The following is a 25,986-nucleotide window of genomic DNA, read 5'->3' as shown; positions in this document are numbered from 1 at the left end:
GCAGATATGCTTTAAAGTTTAGTTACTTCTGTGTACCTCATCATTTTGCTATTCATCAAAAAGACCAGATGATATTTTGTATTATCAACAAAGCTCTGAACTACTGGTCAGAGATGGTTATGAACATTAGAGTGTTAGGTTAGTAGCTCATGGCCAGAGCAAGGCTGAGTGCCATCTGCACATCCTGCAAGTAAAGGTGCTGGGCAATTTGACTTCAAATTAATTTTAAATACATTTACTTAAATTGAGTTAGAGATATTAACTTATATCAATTGTCTAGAGAGGTTTGGCAACAATTAGGAATAAGGCCCTTTAAAAAGTTATCATCATATGAAATTGTAGATGTATGATCCATGACCAGTGTATTGCCTACCAATTATTTTTGTCAACTTAACTTTTTAATTAAAAAAAACACTAATTCAAAATGGAAGTTCTGAGAAACACCTAGTTTACAAACTGGCTGAATTTAATGCAAATACATGCACAGTCTCTGCGGGGAAAATTTTTAAAATTTGAGAATGATGTGAACTGACTGCAACAGGACATAGATAGGCTAATAGAATGGGTAGACAGGTGGCAGATGGCATTTAATACTAACAAGTGTGAAGTGATGCATTTTGGCAGAAGGAATAGGGAGAGGCAATGTATACTTACTGGCACAGTTCTAAAGAGTGTACAGGGCCAGAGGGACCTGGGGGTGCACGTGCATCGATCTTTCAAGGTGGCAGGACATATTGAGAGAGTAGTTAGTGAAACATATGGCATTTTGGGCTTCATAAATAGAGGCATTCAGTACAAAACAGCAAAGGTTTTGGCTTAAAAACAAGAAATGCTGGAAACACTCAGCAGGTCTGGCAGCATCTGTGGAGAGAGAAGCAGAGTTAATGTTTCAGGTCAGTGACCCTTCTTCGGAACTGGCAAATATTAGAAATGTAAAAGGTTATAAGCAAGTAAAGTGGAGGTGGGGCAAGAGACAACAAAGGAGAAGGTGTAAATAGGACAAGGTCCCAGAATAGCTGACCAGAAGGTCATGGAGCAAAGATATGTTAATGGTGTGTTGAAAGACAAAGCATTAGTACAGAAAGGGTGTTAACGGACTGCAAATTGAACAGCCGCAAGTACAAACATTGAAAAAAAACAGTGGGTAAACAAACTGAACAAACTAAGATGAAATAAAATAAAATCCGTCATGCTCTGATATTATTGAACTCAATGTTGAGTCCGGCAGACTGTAGTGTGCCTAATCAGTAAATGAGATGCTGTTCCTCGAGCTTGCGTTGATGTTCACTGGAACACTGCAGCAATCTCAGGACAGAGATGTGAGCATTAGAACGGGGAGGGGGGGGTGGGGGAAGTCTTGAAATGGCATGCAACCAGAAGCTCGGGGTCCTGCTTGCGGACTGAGCGGAGATGTTCTGCAAAGCGGTCACCCAGTCTGCGTTTGGTCTCCCCAATGTAGAGGAGACCACATTGTGAGCAGTGAATACAGTATACTACATTGAAAGAAGTACAAGTAAATCGCTGCTTCACCTGAAAGGAGTGTTTGGGGCCTGGGATAGTGATGAGAGAGGAAGTAAATGGACAGGGGATGAGGTGGTGGGGGTAATGGAAAAGTGGACCAGGGTGTCAGAGGAAACGATCCCTTCGGAATGCTGACAGGGGAAAGGAGGGGAAGATGTGTTTGGTAGTGGCATCACGCTGGAGGTGGCGGAAATGGCGGAGGATGATCCTTTAGATATGGAGGCTGATGGGGTGGAAAGTGAGGACAAGGGGGAACCCTGTCACAGTTCAGGAAGGGAAGGGGTGAGGGTAGAGGTGCGGGAAATGGGCCGGACACGGTTGAGGGCCTGGTCAACCACAGTGAGGGGGGAGGGGTGGCGATCCTCGGTTGAGGAAAAAGGAAGACATATCAGAAGCGCTTTCATGGAAGGTAGCATCAGAGCAGATGCGTCGGAGACAGAGAAACTGGGAGAATGGCATGGAGTCCCTACAAGAGGCAGGGTGTGAAGAAGTGTAGAGGTATCAGATACAGCACTGAAACAGGCCCTTCGGCCCACCGAGTCTGCCGACCATCAACCACCCTTTTATACTAATTCTACATTAATCCCATAACCCCGACCACATCCCCTACCTCAATTCTCCTACCACCTACCTACACTAGGGGCAATTTACAATGGCCAATTTAGCTATCAGCCTGCAAGTCTTTGGCTGTGGGAGGAAACCGCAGCTCCCAGCGGAAACCCACACAGACACAGGGAGAACTTGCGAACTCCACACAGGCAGTACCCAGAACTGAACCCAGGTCACTGGAGCTGTGAGGCTGCGGTGCTAACCACTGCGCCACCCCGAGGTAGTCCAGGTAGCTATGGAAGTCGGTGGGTTTATAATGGATATTAGCCTATCCCCAGAGATGGAGACAGAGAAGTCGCGGAAGGGAAGTGTTGGAGATGGACCATGTAAAGGTGAGAAAAGGATGGAAATTAGAAGCAAAGTTGATAAAGTTTTCCAGTTCAGTGCGGGAACAGGAAACATCACCGATACAGTCATCAATGTACCGGAAAAAGAGTTTGGGGAGGATGCCTAAGTAAGACTGGAACAAGGAATGTTCGACATATCCCACAAAAAGACAGGCATAATAGGACCCATGCAGGTACCCATAGCAACACCTTTTACTTGAAGGAAGTGAGTGGAGTTGAAGGAGAAGTTGTTCAATGTGAGAACAAGTTCAGCCAAGCGGAGGAGGGTGGTGGTGGATGGGGACTGGTTGGGCCTCTGTTCAAGGAAGAAGCAGAGAGCCCTCAAACTGTCCTGGTGGGGGATGGAGGTGCAGAGAGATTGGACGTCCATAGTGAAGAGGAGGCGGTTAGGGCCAGGAAACTGGAAATTGTCAAAATGACGAAGGGCGTCAGAAGAGTCACGGATGTAGGTGGGAAGAGACTGGACCAGCGGAGAAAAGATAGAGTCAAGATAGGAAGAAATAAGTTCAGTGGGGCAGGAGCAGGCTGACACAATGTGTCTGCCGGGACAGTCCTGTTTGTGGATTTTGGGAAGGAGATAGAAGCAGGCTGTCTGGGGTTGCAGGATTGAGGTTGGAAGCTGTAGAGGGAAGATTTTGGCTTAGTGGGTAAGGGCGAGGGAGGGAAGCAGAAGAGGCAGCTGAACAGTTAGCTTCAATTTTAGTCCATGAGCCCCTCACACTTGTTTGCAGTGACTATGGAGGCGCTATTTGATAGTAGAGAAGGGAAGCTAGGGGTTACCTTTGTTCTCCAGTATGATCCTGGAATTTTGACCAGTTTTGGCTGAGGAGAATGAAGCCTAATAGTGCTTGATGTCATCCAGCCAGATCTGGTTATGCATGACTAAACCAGGTATGTGCTAGATATGCTCAAGTCTGCACCTCTTGAGGTTGAGGGGGCAAAAATGGGAGGCACACCAGGAAAAATAACCAGGATCGGACAAAGTAATGATTGTACTTGAGCTAAAGGCATCAAAGATGAAGGTGACAGTGATTGAGCAGGTTGAGAGCAGGAAATGTATATTGAATAGAAGGCCAAAGGTTAGACATTTGGCAGCTTAAATGTGCAGCTACAAACAGACTGTTTTCAGCAGCTGAGCTATCTAAAACAAGGAGCCATAATTAAATGTAACATTGAGAAGAGAGCAACAGCAACTTCTTTAGAGAAGTGCAAGACTGTGGAATTCACTTCCGGGGTTAATGGGTGAGCTAGACACTACATGAACCATCAAGATTAGATTAGAAAGGGGATAGAGGGATATGAGAACAGAGTGGGCAATGTGATTATGACCATTTGCTCACATGAAGGGTGAGCACCAAAACAGACTGTTGAGCCGAATGGCCTGTTTCCATCTCTTTACCTTTGTTCATGAAACTCCTTTTTCTACTATTTAACAGTGTTGCTTTATTTTAATGGGTTAATGATTCTGTGATAATATTAGGTAAAACATCCACCCACTAATCAGTCATTTCCAGGCTTTAATGCAAAATGGGTGTAATTATTATCTTATTATGGACACCTTAATCAGTTGGCAACAGATCATAGATATAAAGCATGAGTACCCTCTAGTGTGCAAGTCTTAAAAATAGCCAGATTTTCCCTTTGACATTTTTTTCTCAAAACTACTGTCTTGTAAAAAAGGGGAATATTAGATTTTGCAATAATATAATGCAAATTCTAAACCACTAGCTTTTTACATTCGTAAAACCAACTTTCCCTTCAACTTCTTCCAAGTTATTCAATGCTATTTATTCCATCTCCTTCAAACAATATATAAGCCAAATAACTAGAAGATTTATTAACACAGTACTGACACTCAACACCCACATTGTTAGCTAAAGTACAATGCTTTGTTAAGCTATAAAAACAAAACGTGCTGGAAATACTCAGATCAGGCAGCATCAGTGGAGCCAGAAATGGAGTTAATATTTCAGGTCAATACCTTTTTGTTAGAACTGGAAGGAGAGATGCAACAGTTTTTAAGCAAGTATAGAGTTCGAGAAAGGGGGGGGAGGAAAGGGAGAAAAGAACAAAAAAGGAAGGTCTGTGATAGGGTGGAAGGCAGAAAAAATTAAATGACAAAGATGATGGTGCAAGGCAAAAGGGAGTGGTAATGGGACAAGAAACAAAAGTTGGGTCTTGAGGAGCTGTAAATGGCAACAGCAGCACAATTATTGGCACCTGTTGTCCAAAAAGAGCTGTGGTTGAGATTTGTTATATTAGTTCTTTTCAATAAAAGCCATCAATTCACTCCTTACAAATAAAAAGATTACTTAGCTTTCAGTGAGGTAGCAATCGTCCTTCAAATCACATTCTACTGCACACGTAGGCTGTAATTAATCATTCATTTCAAAAATAATCAGAATCAGTCATTTATGGCACACAAGGAAGCCATTCAGTCCATGTCGGCTCTCCACAAAGCTATCCAGCAGTCCCACTCCTTCACTAGATCCCCATAGCCCTGACAATTGATTTCCCTCAAGTGACCAACCAACTTCCTCTTGAAGTCATTGTCTCTGCTTCCACCACCCTTGTGGGCAGTGAGTTCCAGGTCATTACCACCTGCTGCATTTAAAAAAAAAAAAAAAAGTGTTTCCTCATATTCCCGCTTCATCTCTTGCCCAAAACCTTCAATTTGTGCCCCCCAGTCCTTGTACCATTAGTTAATGGGATTAGATTTTCCTTGTCTAACTTACCCAAACCTGTCATAATCTTGTACATTCTATTAAATCTCCCCTCAATCTCATTTGCTCCAATGAGAACAAATCCAGCTTTTCCAACCTAACCTTATATCTAAACCCAATCCCTGGAACCATTATGGTAAATCTCCTCTGCACCCTCTCAAGGATCCTCACATTCTTCCTAAAGTGTGGTGACCAGAACTGGATGCAAACTTCAGTTGGGGTCTAACCAGAGCTTTATAAAGGTTCAGCATAACTTCCCTGCTTTTGCATTTAATGCATCTATTTATGAAGCCCAAGATCCCATTTGCTTTACTAACCACTCTCTCAATATGTCCTACCACCTTCAAAGATCGATGCACATTCATCCCCCGCCACCCCCCCCCCCCCCCCCCCCCCCACCCCCAGGTCCCTCTGGCCCTGTACACTCTTTAGAACTGTGCCATTAAGTATATATTGCCTCTCCCTATTCCTTCTGCCAAAATGCATCACCTCACACTTGTCAGTATTAAATTCTATCTGCCACCTGTCCACCCATTCTGCTATCCTATCTATGTCCTGTTGCAGTCCGTTCACATCATTGTCACTGATTGCTACTCCGACAAGTTTGGTGTCGTCAGCAAATTTTGAGATTCTACTCTGTATTCCAAGATCCAAGTCATTTATATAAAGCAAAAAAAAAGCAGTGCTCCCAGCACTGACCCTAGGGGATCGCCACTGTCTACCATCCTCCAGTCTGAAAAGCAACCTTTTACTAGGGCTTGCTGTTTTCTGTCCTTAAGCCAATTTTTTTATCCAATTGGGGTGGCACAGTGGTTAGCACCGCAGCCTCACAGCTCCAGAGACCCAGGTTCAATTCTGGGTACTGCCTGTGTGGAGTTTGCAAGATCTTCCTCCGGGTGCTCTGGTTTCCTCCCACAGCCAAAAGACTTGCAGGTTGATGGGTAAATTGGCCATTATAAATTGCCCCTAGTATAGGTAGATGGTAGGGGAATATAGGGACAGGTGAGGATGTGGTAGTAATATGGGATTAGTGCAGGATTAGTTTAAATGGGTGGTTAATGGTCGGCACAGACTTGGTGGGCCGAAGGGCCTGTTTCAGTGCTGTATCTCTAAATCAAAAATCAAACTCAAAGAGCATAAGGAAGGGTGTCATGCACCTGCCAAGAATGAGACCCATTGGTTTTGTCATATGAACATTGATTTTGAACTGTTGCTGAGGCAAGGAAACAACTTGTTGAACATATCAGCTGTGGCTGGAAAAAAAATTTGCATATTAACAGATGGTGCTTGTACAGACAAAGGACCATTCCCTGACACATTCAACCCATAATGGATGTTGATCACCAGACAGTGAGGGGGTGGGGAAGCACATTCCAGGGTGTGCTGGGGTGATTCAATCCACAGGAGCCAGGACTGGTTGGACCAGCTGGTCACTTGACTGACTAGCTGTTCCAGGGTTTTTTGAACTGAGAAAGACAGATTGCTCCTGGACTGAGATCTCTCCTGTCTGCTCCGATCTCTTTCTCACAAGCCTTTGAATCACATGAACCCCAAGAGAGAAAAGTTTCCTACAGTGAACAAGGTTTAAGAAGAATACTGGGCCCCAACAAAAAGCAAGATCTACCTACAATCAAGGACTCTACAGTGAGCTCAAAGAACCAAAACAAAAACTTCAGATATTGCCTCAAACCTTTCCACTTTATTTTTCTTTTTCTCTTTTCCGTCTCTATTTGCATGTGTGTGTCGTGTATCCATAGGCGTCAACCAAATTAGAGTTTAAGTTCAAGTTTAATACATTTCAACTTTTCATCTTTAAACCTAAGAAAACCTGCTTGTGCTGGTTTCTTTGCCTTTATAATTGAAAAGCGGTGAACAAGGGGGAGCTAAAAACATTGTTTAAAAACAAAACCCTGTTACGGTAAGAGCAGGTGAAAGCTGAGAGGGACCCCGAGACACCTTTCTCACCTGGTCATAACAAAGGGATTATAACAGAAGTAGTGATAATGGGTAGGTACACCAATTGGCACCCACAGGGATCTATGTTGGGACCTTAACTATAGTGGGGGCGGGGGAAGAAGAGAGAGAAAGAGTGGTCTAACTTCCATAGATTGGGATCAGCAGATGAACACATGTCAGAAAGCTGGTGAATTTCTTGTGTATTTAAAACAGTTTTCTGCTACAATATGCCTGAGAACCAACAAAAATACAGGCCATATTACATTTAATAATGCGTGATGAGCCAGATTTAGTTAACAACCTAATAGTACATGAATATTTACAGACAATATACAGTACAGAAACAGGCCATTCAGTCCAACCAATTCATGTTAGAGTTTATGCTCTATTTGAGCAATCATAAAATGACGAGTTCAATGTTGTGTTTGAAAGCAAAACCGCTAAGGCTTTAGATTGAGATAAGGCCAACCTAAATGGGATGAGACCGAGACTGTCTACAGTAAACTGGACAAATCTGTTATTGGGTACAATGACAGAAGATCAGTGGGATATGTTCAAAAAATAATTCAACTCAATAGGGAACCAGTTTATACTAAAGGCAACAGCTGTACTTGCCAAAAAAAACACCACAATTAAAGAGGTAAGAGACAACATAAAACAAAGAAAAAAACATACAGGAATGAAAAAAATGATTCTGATCCTGGAAAACTGGAGATATACAATGAACAGCAATGGGTGATAAAACAGATAGTAAGTACAAAAAAATGGGAATATGAAAAGGAACTTGTAAGGAAAATCAAGTCAACCAAATTTTTTAAATAAGAAAAAGAGGGTGTTAAAGAGAAATGAGGGCCCCTTAAAATGGATAATGGTGATATTATAAATGAAAATAAGCAGTGGCATGTTAAATAACTGTCAGTATTTACAGTAGACAGAGATAACATGCCACTCATCGCAAGGAAACTACTATTGAATCAGTGACAGGGACTTACTATAATATAAGCAAAATAACAGTAATGAAGGAACAAAAATGGCTCTAAAGATTAACAAATCCTTCAGACCAGATGGTTTCCATCCCAGGATTTTAAAGTGGGTGAGAACATTGTAGATGCCCTAATTATGATCTCCCAAGCTTTCTTGATTTCGGAACCATTACTTCGGTTTGGAAAATTGCACATTCCTTTCTGGGAGAGGGGGAAACCAGGGAATTATAGACCAATTAGCCTTATTGCTGCTCTTAGGAAATTTACTACAGTCGATAATTAAACAGAGGGACTGAATACCATGAAAATTTTCAGCTGATTAGCGAGCCAACATTGATTTGTAAAGGGTAAGCCATTCCTAACAAATATGATTGCATTTTTTGAAGAGGTGATAAAAGTAGTAGACAGGGGAATGTCCATGAATGTTATTTATATGAAGGCATTGATAAAGTTCCTCATAAGAGATGGTTAGCTTAAGTTGAAGCTCATGGAATGGACGTCAAATTATTGACCTGGTTAGGAGATTGGCTGAGCAGCAAGAGCCAGACAGTAGGGATAATGTGCAGGTACTTTAACTAGCAGATTAGAACTAATGGCTTTCCACAAGGATCTCTGTTGGGGCCTCAACTATTGACTATATTAACTACTTAACTGAGTGGACAGACAACTGTAGGAGTTCCTCGGCGTCGTGTCCCAGGTCCAACAATTTTCAGCTGCTTCAATGACCATCATAAGGTCAGAAGTGGAGATGTTTTCTGATGATTGCATCGTTCAATACAATTTGAGACTCCTCAGATAATGAAGCAGTCCATGCCCACATGCAGCAAGACCTAGACAAGATTCAGGCTAAAGCTGATAAGTGGCAAGTGACATTCGCACTGCACAAGTTCCCAGCAATGACCATCTCAAACAAGAGAGAATCTAGCCATCTCCCCTTGATGTTCAATGGCATTACCATCACTGAATCAGCATCCTCGGGGTTACCATTGACCAGAAACTTAACTGGACAAGCCATATAAATACTGTGGCTACAAGAGCATGTCAGAGGCTGGGAATTCTGCAGCAAGTAAGTCACCTCCACACTTCGCAAAGTCTGTCCACCTACAAGGCGCAAGTCAGGAGTCTGATGGAATACTCTCCACTTGCCTGGATGAGCACAGCTCCAACAACACTCAAAGATCGACACCATCCAGGACGAAGCTGTCTGCTTGATCAGCATCCCATCCACCATCTTAAATATTTACTCCCTCTGCCACCACCACAGTGACAACATTGTGTAGCATGTACAAGATGCACTGCAGCAACTCGCCAAGGCTCCTTCTACAGCACTTTGCAAACCCGCAACCTCTACCACCTAGATGGACAAGGGCAGCAGACACACAGGAATACCACCAGCACCTGCAATTAAAATGTCATGAGCTGGTACAGACAATAATCAAAAAGGCAAATGGAATGCTGGCCTTTATATCTAGAGGACTAAACAGCAAGGAGATAAAAGTCATGCTACAGCTATTCAAAGTCCTGGTTAGACACACCTGGAGTACTGTGTTCAGTTCTGGGCACCAAACTTTAGGCAAATATACTGGCCTTGGAGGCAGTAGAGTGCATACTTACTAGAACAATACTTAGATTCCAAGGAATAAATTACAAGGAATGATTACACAAACTAGGATTGTATTCCCTGGAATTTAGACGGTTAAGGTGTGGTTTGATCTGCGTTTAAGACATTAAGGGGAATGGATAGTGTAGATAGAGGGGAATTATTTCTGCTAGTTGGGGAGACCAGAACTAGGGAACATAGTCTGATAAATTAGAGCCTGATCGTTCAGGAGTGAATTTAGTAAACATTTCTGCACACAAAGGGTGGTAGAAGTTTGGAACTTGATGCTGTTGGGTTAATTTTAAATCCAAGATTGATAGATTTCTGTTAGCCAGGGGTATTAAGGGAAAAGGCAGGTATACGGAGTTAGACAGATCAGCCATGATCTCATTGAATGGCAGAACAGTCTCAAGCAGCTAAATAGCTTACTCCTGTTCCTAGGTGATACATGAACTTAACAGCTAAGGCAAAAAAATGAAGGGATCATTGAGAATTATTTTGAGACTCCATAAATGACTCATTATAAATTAATGAAATTAATCTTGAGATCATGTCATTGAAGATTGGAGCTAGAGTTTGTTACATCCATTTAAAGGTTGCCAAGAAAAAATAAGTGCTGAGGGAAACCAATGAAAGGGATGTTACTGAATGTATTAACTTGGCAACAATAGTTTTACAACCAGGTGAGAAGGGTTCTAGGGGTTCCCTCTCAGCCTTTGCCTGGTTTAATTTTAAAACATCGTGTTTTTAGCTCCCCCACAGTGAATCCTTGTTCACTGCTCCAATTGTAAGGCAAAGAAATCAAACAGGTTTCCTTGGATTTAAACAAGAAAAGGTAGAAGTTTATTCATCTTAAACTGTAATCTGGTTAACAATTACAAATGACACAACCACGCTAGCACGCATAAATGATAAACACAGAAAAAGTAGAAGGAATAAAAGGGAAAAGTTTGAGGCAATAACTGTTGGTTACAATCCTTTAAGTTCAATGTGGAGTTTTTAGTTGCCAGTGAGTCTTGCAATTCGTTGGGGCCCAGTTGTAGGAGTCTTTTCTCGGTTTACGTGTGGTCCGTGGCTTGGGAGAGAGAGAGAGAGCGAGAGATTTGTTTCAGCTTCAGTTGCACACTGCCTTCTGAATTCAAACTGTCCTGTGGCTAGTTCAAAAAACCTGGACCAGCCAGTTAGTCATGTGACCAGCTGGTTTAACCAGTTCTGGCTCTGTGGATTGTATCATTTTAGCAGGGCCTGGAATGCGCTTCCTTACCCCTTCAATGTCTGGTGATCAAAATCCATTTGGGTTAATTGGAGCAGGGAATAGCCCTTTGTCTCCAAAGCTGCGTCTTTTAGTATGCAAATGTCCTTCCAGCCCTGTGTCTGGTGATCTTCAACCAAGTAATTTCTTCACTCCAGCAACAGTTTAAAATCAATGTTCATATGACAAAATTAATTAGACTCATTCTTGGAACGTGGGGGTCTGCATGACAATAGAAAAAATGGTACGGAATCTGTGCAACTACAGATTATAATAATGAACAGATAAATTGCAGATATGATGAAAGGTCATAGACCTGAAACGTTAATTCTTTCTCTCTCCACAGATCCTGCCAGAGCTGTTGAGTATTACCAGCATTTTCTGCCTTTATTTCAGATTTCCAACGTCTGCAGTATTTTGCTTTTGATGCAAGATGCACTAATACTTAGGAAGGAAACCAGATCAAGGGAAAATAAATTGTGAGAAACTCTGAAAAAGCTGCAAACAGTAAGGCAGAGGAAGACTGATTATATGGGCCCTCTGATCAGGAAAGTGGATGGCCTTGCATGTTTCTAAGGATAACTACTATAGCATGGTGAGTTCACTTTACAGTGGGGGGGGGGGGAGAAAACGAACTGCCTGCCCGAGGCCAATCAAGGCCCTTAAGTGGCCACTTAAGGGCCCGCACCCATTTCCACGGGTATTTTACCCATGGCAAGCGGGTGTGATGGGGATGTGAAAGGCTGCCCAGCAGGTAGCTGCCAGCCTTTCCATGCCCCAGGGGATGCCATGGCAGTCGGACACAGGGTGCCCGATTGAGCACCACCCCCGTCTCCCATCCCACCCCCTGGACTCAAGACACCACCACCCCCCCCCCCCCCCCCCTCCCCAAAGCAACAACTTCAGCCTCACCAGGGTTTCTCTAGTGTGGCACGCCCAACTTACCTGGATTCCTGGCTCCATCAGGTCGGCTGGAATGCAGTCCCAGCAGTGGCCACCGCTCCCGGTGGTGCTGCTGGGACTAAGAGCTGCTGGTCCGCTGATTGGTCGGCAGCTCAATGAGCTGGGACCTCCTCCCTCAAGCGAGTCAAAGTCCTGCCTCGGGACAATTAAAGCTCGGGGACCCATAAAACGCGGGACAGATCGCCAGGCTCGGCGAAAGCAGGTTCGCCACCAACCTTTATGTCGGTGGCGAATTCCCGTCTGCCGAAGGCGAAATCCAATGGCTTCAATCCATGTAGGCAGGGGTAAATGACAAGTCTTTAAAAATCACACATGTTAGGATTGCCTTAAAACACAAAAATAAAGAATACAAAGCAATGTCTCAGTATTAGGTGAAGGAGGAAAATTTTCCAAGAAAATTGAGGTTGCAGATAAGTGAATGACAATGTGGTGTGAAAAAATGATGTTACTTTCATAAATACCTGGGAATATTTTCAAAACTAAAAGAATTGGAGAAATGAGCTGCACTTTTTTTTAAAAAGCACGAGGAGCATCAAGGGCATTTAAACTGTATAGGTGGGTGAGGAGGAGGAAAATGGATCTCGTACAATAATCCCCATCTAGTTTAGTTCAGAGATACAGCACTGAAACAGGCCCTTCGGCCCACTGAGTCTGTGCCGACCATCAACCACCCATTTATACTAATCCTACACTAATCCCATATTCCTACCACATCCCCACCTGTCCCTATATTTCCCTACCACCTACCTATACTAGGGGCAATTTATAAAGGCCAATTAACCTATCAACCTGCAAGTCTTTGGCACATGGGAGGAAACCGGAGCACCCGGAGGAAACCCACACAGACACAGGGAGAACTTGCAAACTCCACACAGGCAGTACCCAGAATTGAACCCGGGTCACTGGAGCTGTGAGGCTGCGGTGCTAACCACTGCGCCACTGTGCTGCCCCACAGTTTTAGTCCCCTCACATAAGAATATAAACCCATAAATTGATAACTTAAAGCCCTTAAAGATATCAGCACAGGCTTAGCTAACTGAGGCTTTTTACTCGGAAAAGCATAGATGTAGAATTTGATTGAGGTCTTTAAAATAGTGGAAAGGTTATTTGAGCTAGATGGGTATGGGAGGACTGGGGAAATCAGTACAAGTTGTGAGAAATAGATTTACAGTAGGTACTTTTCAGTCAATTTTTATAGAGTAGGTTTCTTGAGATTTACTAGAATAGAACTAAGGATGAGGGTTTTTAGGTATGTGGAGAGACTGGAGATGCTAAGGTTGTTCTCAGAACAGAGAAGGTTAAGAGGAGATTTGTTACAGGTGTTCAAAATTATGAATGATTTTGATGAAGTAAGTAAGGAGAAATTGTTTCAACTAGCATAAGCGTCGGTAACCAGAGGACACAAATTTAAGGTGATGGTAAAAGAACTAGAGGCGACGTGAAAATTTTATTTAAAAAATAAAAAGTTGTTGCAATCTGGAACGCATTGCTTAAAATGGTAGTGGAAGCAGGTTCAACAGTAACTTGAAAAAAGGAATTAGATAAATATTTGGAGAAAATTTTTTTACAGAGCTTATTGGATGGCTCTACCAAAGAGCCAGCACAGGCACGAGGGGCTGAAAGGCTTCCATCTGTAAATATAATTAAAGCTGGATAGGTTGCTAACATCACTGACTATTCTCACACATGATCAGAGATGAGAAAATTGACAAATAAACTCAATCCATCATTAAGTGACATAAGCAAATTCGGTCAATGTAACTCAATGATTGTTGAAAAATAAACCATCATGAGATAAAGTCTACATTGCTTACTTCCTCTTTCGACTCGAGGCTACATCAAATATCCTTTGTAGATATGCTGCACATTAGTAAAACATTGACAAGTCATTACAAAAACTGCCTACTTCTACTCTAACAATGTCTGCAACTGCAATGCTTGCATCCCATTTTGCATCTGCACGTTAGGAGAGAAGACTAAAACTTGGGTCAAAGTGAGTTTAGTGAGGCAATTCCAGGGTGCACAACTGAAAAACACCACAAATATTCAGGCAAAAGGAAATGAGAGGGTGATACAGAGGGGGCCAGAATTGGAAAAATACAAAAAAGTTCTGGGATGTCGGGAATGGAGCAATTGGGGGGCGGGGGGGGGAAGGGCGCGGGGGGCTGTGGTCTTTGTCGGGCTGAAGATTAGAGATAGGGACAAGGCAATGCATGCATTTTAATATTAGGCGAATACTAAGTGTGATGTGATGTGATGTGTGGGGGGGGAGGAGGGGGAAATGAGAGTTAATGTCAGCCAAGGAGAATATGTGTGATTGGTGAGCAGGAGATAGTCTGGGCTGACACTTCAGGGCATTACCAAAGAAGTGATGCATTATTGGAAGTGCTGTTTTTTGGTTGAGATGTTAAGCCTATCTGCCCTTCTCAGGTTGATAAAAGGATCCCATAGCACTATTCAAAGAAGAGCAGGAGAGTTCTGTCTGGTGTCCTCGGCACATTGACCGCACAATCAATACCACCTGACTGATGGTAACCAAGCAAGACAGTGTGGTTAAAACGAGGGCAGCATCTCACTTTGTGGTCCTGCTGACATCCCATCAGGGCCCAATATTAAGCCATTGCCTTCGGACCCCATGACAAACTGTGTTCCCTGACCGCTGTCTGAGGCTAAACCAGACTGTTCAACATTTGCACAATATTTGACCAAAATAAGCTTCTGACGACATATCTACACCATCAAAACTGTCTACTTCCACCTTGTAACTTTACCAGTCTCAAGATACTGCATTACTTTATCTGCTGCTGAAACCTTCATCCAAGTATCACAAAAATATGCTATGTCGCATGATGATTTTTTTAAATCCAGGGGCTGGAAATGACAAACCACTCAAACTTTGAACTCTGCCTGCTGACAAACCACCAAGGCATATCCTCTGCTGTAGACTGTTAAGTGTTCAGTGGCTTAATTGATCTATGTTTGATTGTGTTAATCTGTTTACCAATTGATGTTCACTGCTTAATTACTTAAGCCTGAAGGTGGAGCTAGAGAATTTTGAAAAGGTTCTGGAAAAAACAGACTCCTTTGAAGGAATTCAGCCGCATTGCTGCTTCCCAGAGAATCCCAGAATCAGCCATTCGCATCTTCAAACCGGAAATCTCAGGACCAAAGGAAAGTTGCACGAGCACTGAATTCAGTCCGAAGCCAGCAGCCAAGTCACCAATCTCCACAGACTGCATAACTCTTATATTTCAAGAAGGGTAGCAGGGATAAATCAGGTAATTACAGGCCGGTGAGTCTAACATCAGTGGTTGGAAAACTACTGGAAAAAATTCTGAGGGACAGGATTAATCTCCACTTGGAAAGGCAGGGATTAATCAGGGATAGTCAGCATAGCTTTGTCTGGCAGAGATCATGTCCAACAAATCTGATTGAATTTTCAAGGTGGTGACTAGATGTGTAGATGAGGGTAAAGCAGTTGATGTTGTCTACATGGACTTCAGTAAGGCTTTTGATAAGGTCCCACATGGGTGATTGGTTAAGAAGGTAAGAGCCCATGGGATCCAGGGCAATTTGGCAAATTGGATCCAAAATTGGCTTAGTGGCAAGAGGCAGAGAGTAATGGTCGAAGTTTGTTTTTGTGAGTGGAAGCCTGTGACCAGTGGTGTACTACAGGACCCTCGCTGGTTGCAGAGTACAGTAATGATTTAGACGTGAATATAGGAGGTATGATCAGTAAGTTCACAAATGACACGAAAATTGGTGGTGTCGTAAATAGTGAAGAGGAAAGCCTTAGATTCCAGGATGATATAGATGAGCTGGTAAGATGGGCAGAGCAGCGGCAAATGGAATTTAATCCTGAGAAGTGTGAGGTGATGCATTTTGGGAGGACTAACAAGGCAAGGAAATATACAATAGATGGTAGGACCTTAGGAAGTGCAGAGGGACCTTGGTGTACTTGTCCATAGATCACTGAAGGCAGCAGCACAGGTAGATAAGGTGGTTATTAGTCACGGCATAGAATATAAGAGCAGGGAGGTTATGATGGAGCTGTATAAAACACTAGTTAGGCCATAGCTGGAGTACTGTGTACAGTTCTGGGCACCACACTATAGGAAGGATGTGATTGCACTAGAGAGGGTGCAGAGGAGATTCACCAGGATGTTATAAAAACAAGAAATGCTGGAACCACTCAGCAGGTCTGGCAGCATATGTGAAAAGAGAAGCAGAGTTAACATTTCGGGTCAGTGACCCTTGTTCGGAACCAGGATGGTGCCTGGGCTGGAGCATTTCAACTATGAAGGCTAGGGTTGTTTTTCTTAGTGCATCTCAGCCTTCTCTGCTCTGACAGGTTGGGGGAGAGTTGCAGCGTATTTTATTTTTAATTAGATGATTTTTAGTATATTAAAGATAAACTCTGTTAAACTCAAGAAAACCTGTTCGATTGGCTATGATCACAGCATGTTGTTACAGAAGTGTAGTTATTTTCTCCTCAGGTTAAAACAGTGTGTGCCTTTAACTTTAAAAAGTCTACCTTTAAAACATCTACAAGACAGTGTGTCAGCTGCACCTGCTCCGTGGGCACAGCAGGAGAAGGTCACATGGTGTACTGTAACAATCTGTAAAATCCAGCTGAAACTAGTGTTTTTTTTTAAAAATTCATTCATGGGTGTGGGTGTCACTGGATAGGCCAGCATTTATTGCCCATCCCTAATTGCCCTTGAGAAGGTGGTGGTGATCTGCCTTCTTGAACCGCTGCAGTCCATGTGGGGTAGGTACACCTACAGTGCTGTTAGGGAGTTCCAGGATTTTGACCCAGCGACAGTGAAGGAACGGCGATATAGTTCCAAGTCAGGCTGGTTCGTGACTTGGAGAAGTTGCAGGTCGTGGTGTTCCCATGCATTTGCTGCCCTTGTCCTTCTAGTTAGTAGAGATCGTGGGTTTGGAAGGTGCTGTCTAAGGAGCCTTGGTGCGTTGCTGCAGTGCATCATGTAGATGGTACATACATGGGGTGCAAATCAAGCGGGTTGCTTTATCCTGGATGGTGTCAAGCTTCGAGTGTGGTAGGATCTGCACCTATCCATCATACTCCTGACTTGTGCCTTCTAGACGATGCACAGGCTTTGGGGAGTCAGGAGGCGAGTTAGCCACTGCAGCATTCTTAGCTGCTGACTTGCTCTTGTAGCCACGGTATTTATTTATTTATAGATACAGCAGTGAAACAGGCCCTTCAGCCCACTGAGTCTGTGCAGACCAACAACCACCCATTTATACTAATTCTACATTAACCCCATATTCTCCTAACACCTACCTACACTAGGGGCAATTTACCATGGCCAATTTACCTATCAACCTGCAAGTCTTTGGCTGTGGGAGGAAACCGGAGCACCTGCCAGAAACCCACGCGGTCACAGGGAGAACTTGCAAACTCTGCACAGATAGTACCCATTTATATGGCTACTTCAGTTCAGTTTCTGGTCAATGGTAGCCCCTAAGATGTTGATAGTGGGGGAGGTCAGCAATGGTAATGCCACTGAATGTCATGGGGAGATGGTTATTGCCTAGAACTTGCGTGGCGCAAATGTTACTTGCCACTTATCAGCCAAGCCTGGATGTTGTCCAGGTCTTGCTGCATTTCTACACGGACTGCTTCAGTATCTGAGGAGTCACGCATGGTGCTGAACACTGTACAATCATCAGCGAGCATCCCCACTTCTGACCTTATGATCGAAGGAAGGTCATTGATGAAGCAGCTGAAGATAGTTGGGCCTCGGACACTATCCTGAGAAACTCCTGCAGTGATGCCCTGGAGCTCAGATGATTGACCTCCAACAACCACAGCCATCTTCCTTTGTGCTATGTATGACTCCAACCAGCGGAGGGTTTCCCCCCCCCCCAATTCCCATTGACCTCAGTTTTGCTAGGGCTCCTTGATGCCATACTCTGTCAAATGCTGCCTTGATGTCAAGGACAATCACTCTCAATTCACCTCTGGAGTTCAGCTCTTTTGTCCTTGTTTGAACCAAGGCTGTAATGAGGTCAGGAGTTGAGTGGCCCTGGCGGAACCCAAACTGAGCATCACAGAGCAGGTTATTGCCAAGCAAGTGCCGCTTGAAGGCACTGTTAATGACACCTTCCATCACTTTACTGATAATTGAGAGTAGGATGATGCGGCAGTAATTGGGCGGGTTGGACTTGTCTTGCTTTTTGTGTACAGCACATACCTGGACAATTTTCCACATTGCTGGGTAGATGTCAGTGTTGTAGCTGTACTGGAACAGCTTGGCTAGGGGCGCGGCAAGTGCCGGAGCACAGGTCTTCAGTACTATTACCGGAATATTGTCAGGGCCCATAGACTTTGCAGTATCCAGTGCCTTCAGTCGTTTCTTGATATCACACGGAGTGAATTGAATTGGCTGAAGTCTGACATGTGATGTTGGGGACTTCAGGAGGAGGCAGAGATGGATCATCAACTCGGGACTTCTAGATGAAGATTGTTGCAAATGCTTCGGCCTCATCTTTCGTACAATTTTTAAAAAAATTTTTTTAGAGATGCAGCACTGAAACAGGCCCTTTGGCCCACTGAGTCTGTGCTGACCATCAACCACCCATTTATACTAATCCTACACTAATCGCATAAGCCAGGCTGTACAGCCTTAGCCACACATGATGTGGATATAGGGGGAAACTGTTCCTTTAAAGTAACATCCTTACTGCTCAAGTCCAGACAAACAGGCCCAATTAAAAGCAGAAATCCAATACATGCTAGAAAACAATTTGATAGAACCTAGTCAAAGCAGCTGGAGTTCACCAATATTTCTAGTATCTAATCCTGATGGGTCAACCCAATTTTGGATAGACTACAAAAAAGTCAGTCATCCAAGTCTGCATTTAGAAGACTATCGACAGAGCAGGCAGTGCTAGGTTTCTTACCAGGTTCAACTTGTTAGATACTGGCAAGTTCCTTTGACTCCGAGCCAAAGAGATGTCAGCTTTTGTAACACCAGACGGTTTTTAATCAATCAGTCATAAAAACAAGGGTTTAAGAACTGAAGGGTTCTGAAGAAGGGTCACTGACCCGAAACGTTAACTCTGCTTCTCTTTCCACAGATGCTGCCAGACCTGCTGAGTGGTTCCAGCATTTCTTGTTTATATTTCAGATTTCCAGCATCCGCAGTATTTTGCTTTGATTTTCGTTTTTAATCAGTGCCGGGTGATGCCATTCGAGCTTTAAAAAAATGCCCCAGCCACTTTTCAAAGATTAATAAATCAGGTGGTAGCCAGTGTTCCCAACTGTTTCATGCATTCTTGATGTACTAATATACAGTAACACTTGGCAAGAACACTTAAACCAGCTAAAAATTCTGTTTAAAAAGCTGCAAGACTGTGATAAATCTGGCAAAAAGCGAATTTACAAAAGCAAGAATAACATTGCTGCTTTTGGCAATACCTGTCGTTGCACCACAAAGGTACAAACCTTCATGGAGTTCCCTATCCCTGAATCCACACAGAAACTAATTAGGTTTTTAGGGATATGCAGTTTTTACAGGAAATTTGTACGGAAGTTTTGTACTGCGGCTGTTCTATTAACCGATTTGCTGCAAAAAAGAGAAACAAAGTAATATGGTCAGATGAATGCCAGGCAGCTTTTGAAAAGCTAAAGGAAATCTTAACTAATGAACCAGTGTTGGCTGCTCCAAATTTAGCTCAGCTGGCTAGATGGCTATTGTGAAATGCAGAAAAACGTGGGTTCAATCCCTGTACCAGCTGTGGTTGTTCATAGAGGCCTGCCTCACTGCCTTGCCCCATGCTTGGGGAGAGATGACTATGGCTAGAGCAATTGCAGGATGACAAATTGGGCTGAGAAGCCAGTTGGGTACTTTAAGAAAACTAAATTGCCATCAAAAAAAAAAATGTATTCCACTGTGGAAAAAAGAAACATTAGGACTTTTGCTGGCTCTCAAACATTTTGAAGTATATGTCAGGGAAGACTAAGAAAAATTAATATACACTGACCATAACCCATTCATGTGGAAAAATGTAAAAACTGACAAACTAGAATATTTAGGTGGAGTTTGTTGTTCCAGCCTTATTTGAAAATTGTACCTATTTCAGGGGAAAAACGTTGTCAATGCTTTGTCACAAAATTTTCCATGTTAAGTTACATGGATGGTGATAGTACTAATAAAATGCTGTAAAATTAGCAGAGTGAATGGGTACATGAATGTGGAAAAAGTTTTTCCCCAGTTTCCTTTTTTTTTGCAGTTATGAAACATTTTTAGAATGGCATTTCATTTCACCAAGGGCAGAGTGTCACGGAACTGTAGTTATTTTCTCCTTGGGATAAATCAGTGTGGGCCTTTAAGACTCAGTTTAAAAACAGTGTGCCTTTAAAAACAAACTGCGAGGCAGTGTGCCAGCTGTACCTGCTCTTCGGCCACAGCAGGAGGTCACATGGTGTACTGTAACAATTTAACTGTGAAAACCAGCTGAAACCAGTTTTGACTCACCTGCAAAGCATGCTACTGAAGGAAAGGGCTATTTCTCAGCAAAAATTCTACAAGGAGCTACGGGCAGAGTTAATTGCCTAAGCAGGAAAAAACCCTTTGAGGAGACCATTTGTATTACTGAAGTAAAGTTTTGACTGAGACACTGTCAGTTTGAAAATTCAAAAAGACCTACTGCTGTGCTCATTGAAAGAACTGTTTGATGCCTGCTGCAGTCGAAGTGTTTTGTATGCCTATCTATTAAAGGACTAGTTCATCAAATCCGCATGGAGACTTCAAGTTGCATTTGATTTTTTTTACACTAGGATATCACACCCATCAAGAATGTAACCCACAAAGACTTATTAACCCAGTTTTTATTATTAGTTAATTTTTTAGTACATTTTAAAAAGTTAACCATGATTTTTGAATGTCATGTCTAAATGGGAGAGTTAGGTTAAAATAAGTTGCAAGGTCTTTGGACATAGATTTGTCTTAGTGTTTATGATTTAGTTTTTAATAGTTAACGTGTTGTTGTCTAAAAATACCTGGTCTGGTCTGTTTTATTCCAGGGGTTACTAGAGGGTTTAATTTGGCTCTTTTCAGGCTGGGTGGGAAAACTTCAATAATATGCTGCAACCTGTGAAGTGATGGGGCAGAATTGACAGTGCCTTGCTCCCGCCTCAGTCGTCACACCGTGAACAGTTAAACAGTGAATTGGCTTGTACATCCACTTAAAGAAATAAACCTGTTGTCAAACAAGGAGGGAAAAGAAGGGACCCCTTCTCACCTGTCTCATAGCACATGTCTCTGTTACCTCGAGACTAAGCCAGTGCTCACCTGGATGGCCTCCCATTTTCCACCTTCCATAAACTTCAGTTCAACCAAAACTCTGCTGTCTGAATCTTAACTTATACCAAGTCCCATTCACCCATTACTCTTGTGCTCACTGATCTACATTGGCTCCCAGCTCAGCAGTACAATTAAAAAATGCTCACTCTTGCTTTCAAATCCTTGCATGGCTACACCTCTCTCTCTGTAACCACCTCCAGCCCTACAACACTCAAATCTGTGCTGTTCCAATTTGGCCTCCTGCACATTCCCGATTTTAAAATTGCTCCATCATTGGCAATTGTCCTTTCAGCTTCCTAGACATCAGTTCCTAAATCTCTAGGTCTCTCCAAGATACAGCTTAAAACCTACTCTTTGACCAAGCTTTTGGTAACCTATCCTACTATCTCATGTGGCTCAGTGTTAAACTTTATATCATGCTCCTGTGAAGTGCCTTGGGATATTTTACCATGTTAAAAGGCATTATAAATGCAAGTCATTGATGCTGTTTCAAGCAGACAAGGTAGATGCATCCTGCTGAAATATGCAGATTGGAAAAGAGGGGAAAAAAGTGACTAAGGCATAGAGCCAAAATGAGCATGGCAAAAAAAAAAATTATGTTGCTGATTTTTCTTTTATGCTTAGCTCCAAAGTGATCAGATACAATTTGCACTCATACACTCTTCCTGCCAGAGGTGACGGACCACAAGCATAGATTAGGAAAACATCCAATTTCCTCCAGCAGTTAAATTAGTAAAAACATATCACTCACATTATTCAAACCTTGTTTTCACAGCCTCGATAGGACTAGAAACACATTGTTCTGTCGACTGTTTTAAATCTATGCTTACATTGGGATTTCTGACTATTTTGACAGAAGGATATTTGATGACTATATTACAATGCTATTAATTTAAATATTGGTCGCTAGGGGGTCAATAACGATTTCTGAGGGAAGCACATTAGAAACTGAAATATGGGGAATCAGTTTCTGTCCTTTCCCCAACATTTTGGAGCCTGCAGTCATTTAATATAGCCTCCCTGCACCCATGTACTTTTAATAAACATTTGTCTTCGACTTTGACATTACAATCTCCAGCTGTAAGTAGCCTCCAAATATAATCTTCAGGCATTAGTACTGCATGGCAATGTACTATCCAACATATAATCAGTTACCTTCTCACTATGCGCTGCATTGTCATGTGCTCAAACCAATAGACCAGAATCAAACACATGGCACTGTCTGTCAACTATATTTATACCTGCTCCAGTTCTGCAAGACATGGAACACTCCCAATGTTCCTTCTAAACTGCACAGCCATGCGCAGGTCAGCCCTTTCAAGTCACTGCATGTGGCCATGCAAAAAAAATTGAAGGGTTTGCACACTTAAAGAAATCACCCGTGCACTACAGAAAAAAAAATTGAGGGTGCATTGCTCACAGCAGCAATGTCCAACTCTACGTAGCCTTTGAGCTTTTTAAAGCTGCATAAAGGAGGGCAGACTCATGTCACATTTGAAAGAGCAGAATTGGTAATTACTGCTGCACGCTCCAAGCGCCCTGACTATTTTAAAACAAAAAGTAAACTCAACAAAAGCTGCTCAATTGAGAACTCTTTGTTCCATTGTACAAGCCATCTCATTTGTAAGGTTCAAAGATCTCCAGCCAGGTCTAAAATAAAAGCCCAATTAATTATTTTGATGAATACATATTAAATTTGAATCTCAAAGTTATTGTCTAAACCATGTGTCATTTCTCAAAGATGCTAACAATTCAAACTTCACACACAAAATTATTCCTATGATCAACTCCAACGGGCAACCTATTTAAATTAAAAAGAATACAGATGTACAAAGTTAAAATAAATCGGGCGAGCCACAGAATTTTAATCAACTTTTTCCTACAGATCTTTTCAGTTATCAAAAACATATGCAAGTACACAGGACAGTAACCATGACAATGTTGCATGGACATAGATTATGACCGATAAAACAACTAAATGTTGTAATGGAAAATAACTTCCCAGCTCCTTCTGCAATCTGTATTACCGCATTAAACGAAGGATATGTCACGATGGATGTCGTATCAGAACATATTGTGCTCCTGAACATTTGGAAAACAAAAACTTTGCCATAACAAAGCTCATTCCAAAATCCATGGCATTTTTCAAACATTAAACAGTACGTTTCAATAGGAGCAACGGATTTGCATTTATTGTAGCAAAGAATGATGGGCCATATCAACTGAAAGATGTAACAGAAAGCTCCTGCACGAATCTTTAAAAAAGTGTTTTGAGAGCTATGAGCAATGCTTTAAGGATGAAGAGCAAGAAGTTACGATTGCCACCCAAAAGTTAAAATGGAATCAAAGGACTTCACATATCTCTGTCCATATAAGATAATTGTATTGACTTCAGACAATGAAGTGTCCAAATTGAAGTTACAATATTCCAAAAGTTAATTCATTTCAGGAAAACAATTTCCACACAGTGATGGATGTACATAATCTTTTAAATTAAGTTTGTTTCGAGATCTTGAGTGAAGTTTAATTTCACCTAGAATTTCATTTTAGATCTTAATCAAGGTTGTAGCACAAAATTAGTCACAATTTGTACTAACAGTCAAGCATGGACTATTTCAGGTCTTTGGTCTATGACTGAGGTTACATGGAATTTCTTAATTACATATGAAGATATGACAAATGCTTAGTAGATATCTGCTGCTTCAAATACAATCCTAGATATAATGTGCAACAAATACTACATATCTTTAAGAGGCCATGAATACTTGACCATGAGTAATTGTTGCAAATGCATAGTATTAACAGCTTCAATCTACTTCAAAAAGATAAAATAGTCTTCTGAATGATGTCCGCACATTCTCTTAATTCATCCTCTTTGATCACAAGGGGTGGCGCCAGTCTAATGATGTCCCTGTGAGTTGGCTTAGCTAGCAGACCATTATCACGTAGACGAATGCAAACTTTCATGGCATCAAAAGCTGAAATGGAATAAAAAGTTACAGAAACTAATGTTTCATGATCTTAGCAATTTCTTCATATCTTATGACCATTTTCTACAAATGTGATCTACCTTTCAGCAATAAGCATACTATGCAGCATAAACACCTTGGTTTGAAGCAAAGTAGTAATGGAGTCACTAAAATTATCCTACACTTTTGATTTACAATGAATGGGCAGCAACACTTATCTGGCAGAGGTCTATAGACTAGGAGGATCTGAAGTTTAATTCCTTAGCACATGAATTAGCTGATCTTAATTAGGGCAACAGGAATGCTAAAATTGTGTCTCCTATTTCTGATGAAAACTCAGATGCTGCCTAACCTGCTGAGTATTTCCAGCATCTGCAATATTTTGCTTTTGCACTAGTGTTTAATTCACTGCCACTTCTCTTCCAGGAATGCCCACCTTGAAGAAGTTCTTCTCTCAGACAGGATTTCCATTTGTCTCTTACCTTGTTCACCTTCATTGCTTTCTATCGCCCTTCCAATTCTGGTAAAAGGTCATCGACCTGAAACATCAACACTTTCTCTCCACAGATGCTGCCTGATCTGAATATTTCCAGCATTTTCAGATTTCTCCCCATAAATAAATTGAATCACTGACTCAATTTAGAAAACCAATAAAGAAAAGGTTACCTAGTTTTGGCAGCATCTCCTTCAATCTTTGAAAGTTGGACATTCCACAATGTCCGTTTAGCTACTGCACAGCATTTTAACATGTGCTGTTAAAACCCAGCTAAGTCCCTCAATCTGCTACCCAGATCAATACAAACCCTTAATTCACTTATCTTTAAACCCAACATACAAAGCTTTGTTGGCAATCTTCAGGAGGCAAAGATAATTATAAAATGTCTTTGAACAGAAATAAAATCGTTTCAGAAGGTCTTAGTGTAATTTAACATAGGGAATCAACAATCATGCTGTACACTGCTTTTCTGCTGTATAAACGGACAGGAAATGAGTATTTCCATGCATGTGTACTCTGTCCCAGCTGCACAAGTGCAGTGAAGCAGCAGTGTCTGGTAAGGGTATATGGGATTAATGTAGGATTAGCATAAATGGGTGGTTGATGGTCGGCAGAGACTCGGTGGGCCGAAGGGCTTGTTTCAGTGCTGTATCTCTGACTGAGCATTTTAGAGCCTCACACATGCACTCAATGGCTAGCCACATATTCACATAGAAAAATCAGTGTGGGGAGCCAGAGGCACCTTTTCTCAGCTTGCTGTCATCGTCTCTCATTTTCAGGGTGGGGTTGGAGGGGGGGGGGGGGGGGGGGAAGAACATAATCCAGATGGGAGATTTCAATGTCCATCACCACCACTCACAGAAGTGGCAGTGACCTGAAAGTCAGATGACAAAATGGACTTGCAGCAAATGGTGAGAACAAGAATAAAAACCTTATTTGACCTCATCCTCACCAATCTAGCCATCACAGAGGCATCTGTCCCATAACAGTATTTGTAGGAACGATTACTGCCTCGCCCATCCATTAAAGACAACCTTCAACATGTATGGCACTACCACCATGCGAAATGGGATAGGTTAATAGATCTAGCAGCTCAAAACTTGGCCTTCATGAGGCACTGTGGGCCATCAGCAAAATAATTGTATTCCACCACAAGCTGTGATCTCATGCCCCCAGCATCTCTCACTGGACCATTTCCAATAAGCCAGACAACCAACCCTGGTTCAATG

General features: G+C 42.2%; 1 protein-coding gene across 2 annotated transcripts in view; it reads right to left on the bottom strand.

Moving 5' to 3' along the window:
• Positions 1-23,127: 23,127 nt before the first annotated feature.
• Positions 23,128-25,986, bottom strand: part of LOC137380639 (ornithine aminotransferase, mitochondrial-like) — a 41,320-nt gene continuing 38,461 nt past the window's right edge. For both annotated transcript variants that reach the window (XM_068052799.1, XM_068052798.1), the window contains exon 10: positions 23,128-24,270. In XM_068052799.1, the coding sequence (XP_067908900.1) occupies positions 24,110-24,270 (161 nt within the window). In that variant the 3' untranslated portion in view covers positions 23,128-24,109. The remainder of the gene's footprint in view (positions 24,271-25,986) is intronic.

Source organism: Heterodontus francisci, chromosome 20, assembly GCF_036365525.1.
Source record: "Heterodontus francisci isolate sHetFra1 chromosome 20, sHetFra1.hap1, whole genome shotgun sequence".
NCBI classification, from domain to species: domain Eukaryota; kingdom Metazoa; phylum Chordata; class Chondrichthyes; order Heterodontiformes; family Heterodontidae; genus Heterodontus; species Heterodontus francisci.
Note: the sequence above shows the minus strand (reverse complement) of the source record. Positions and strands in the feature narration are given on the sequence as shown.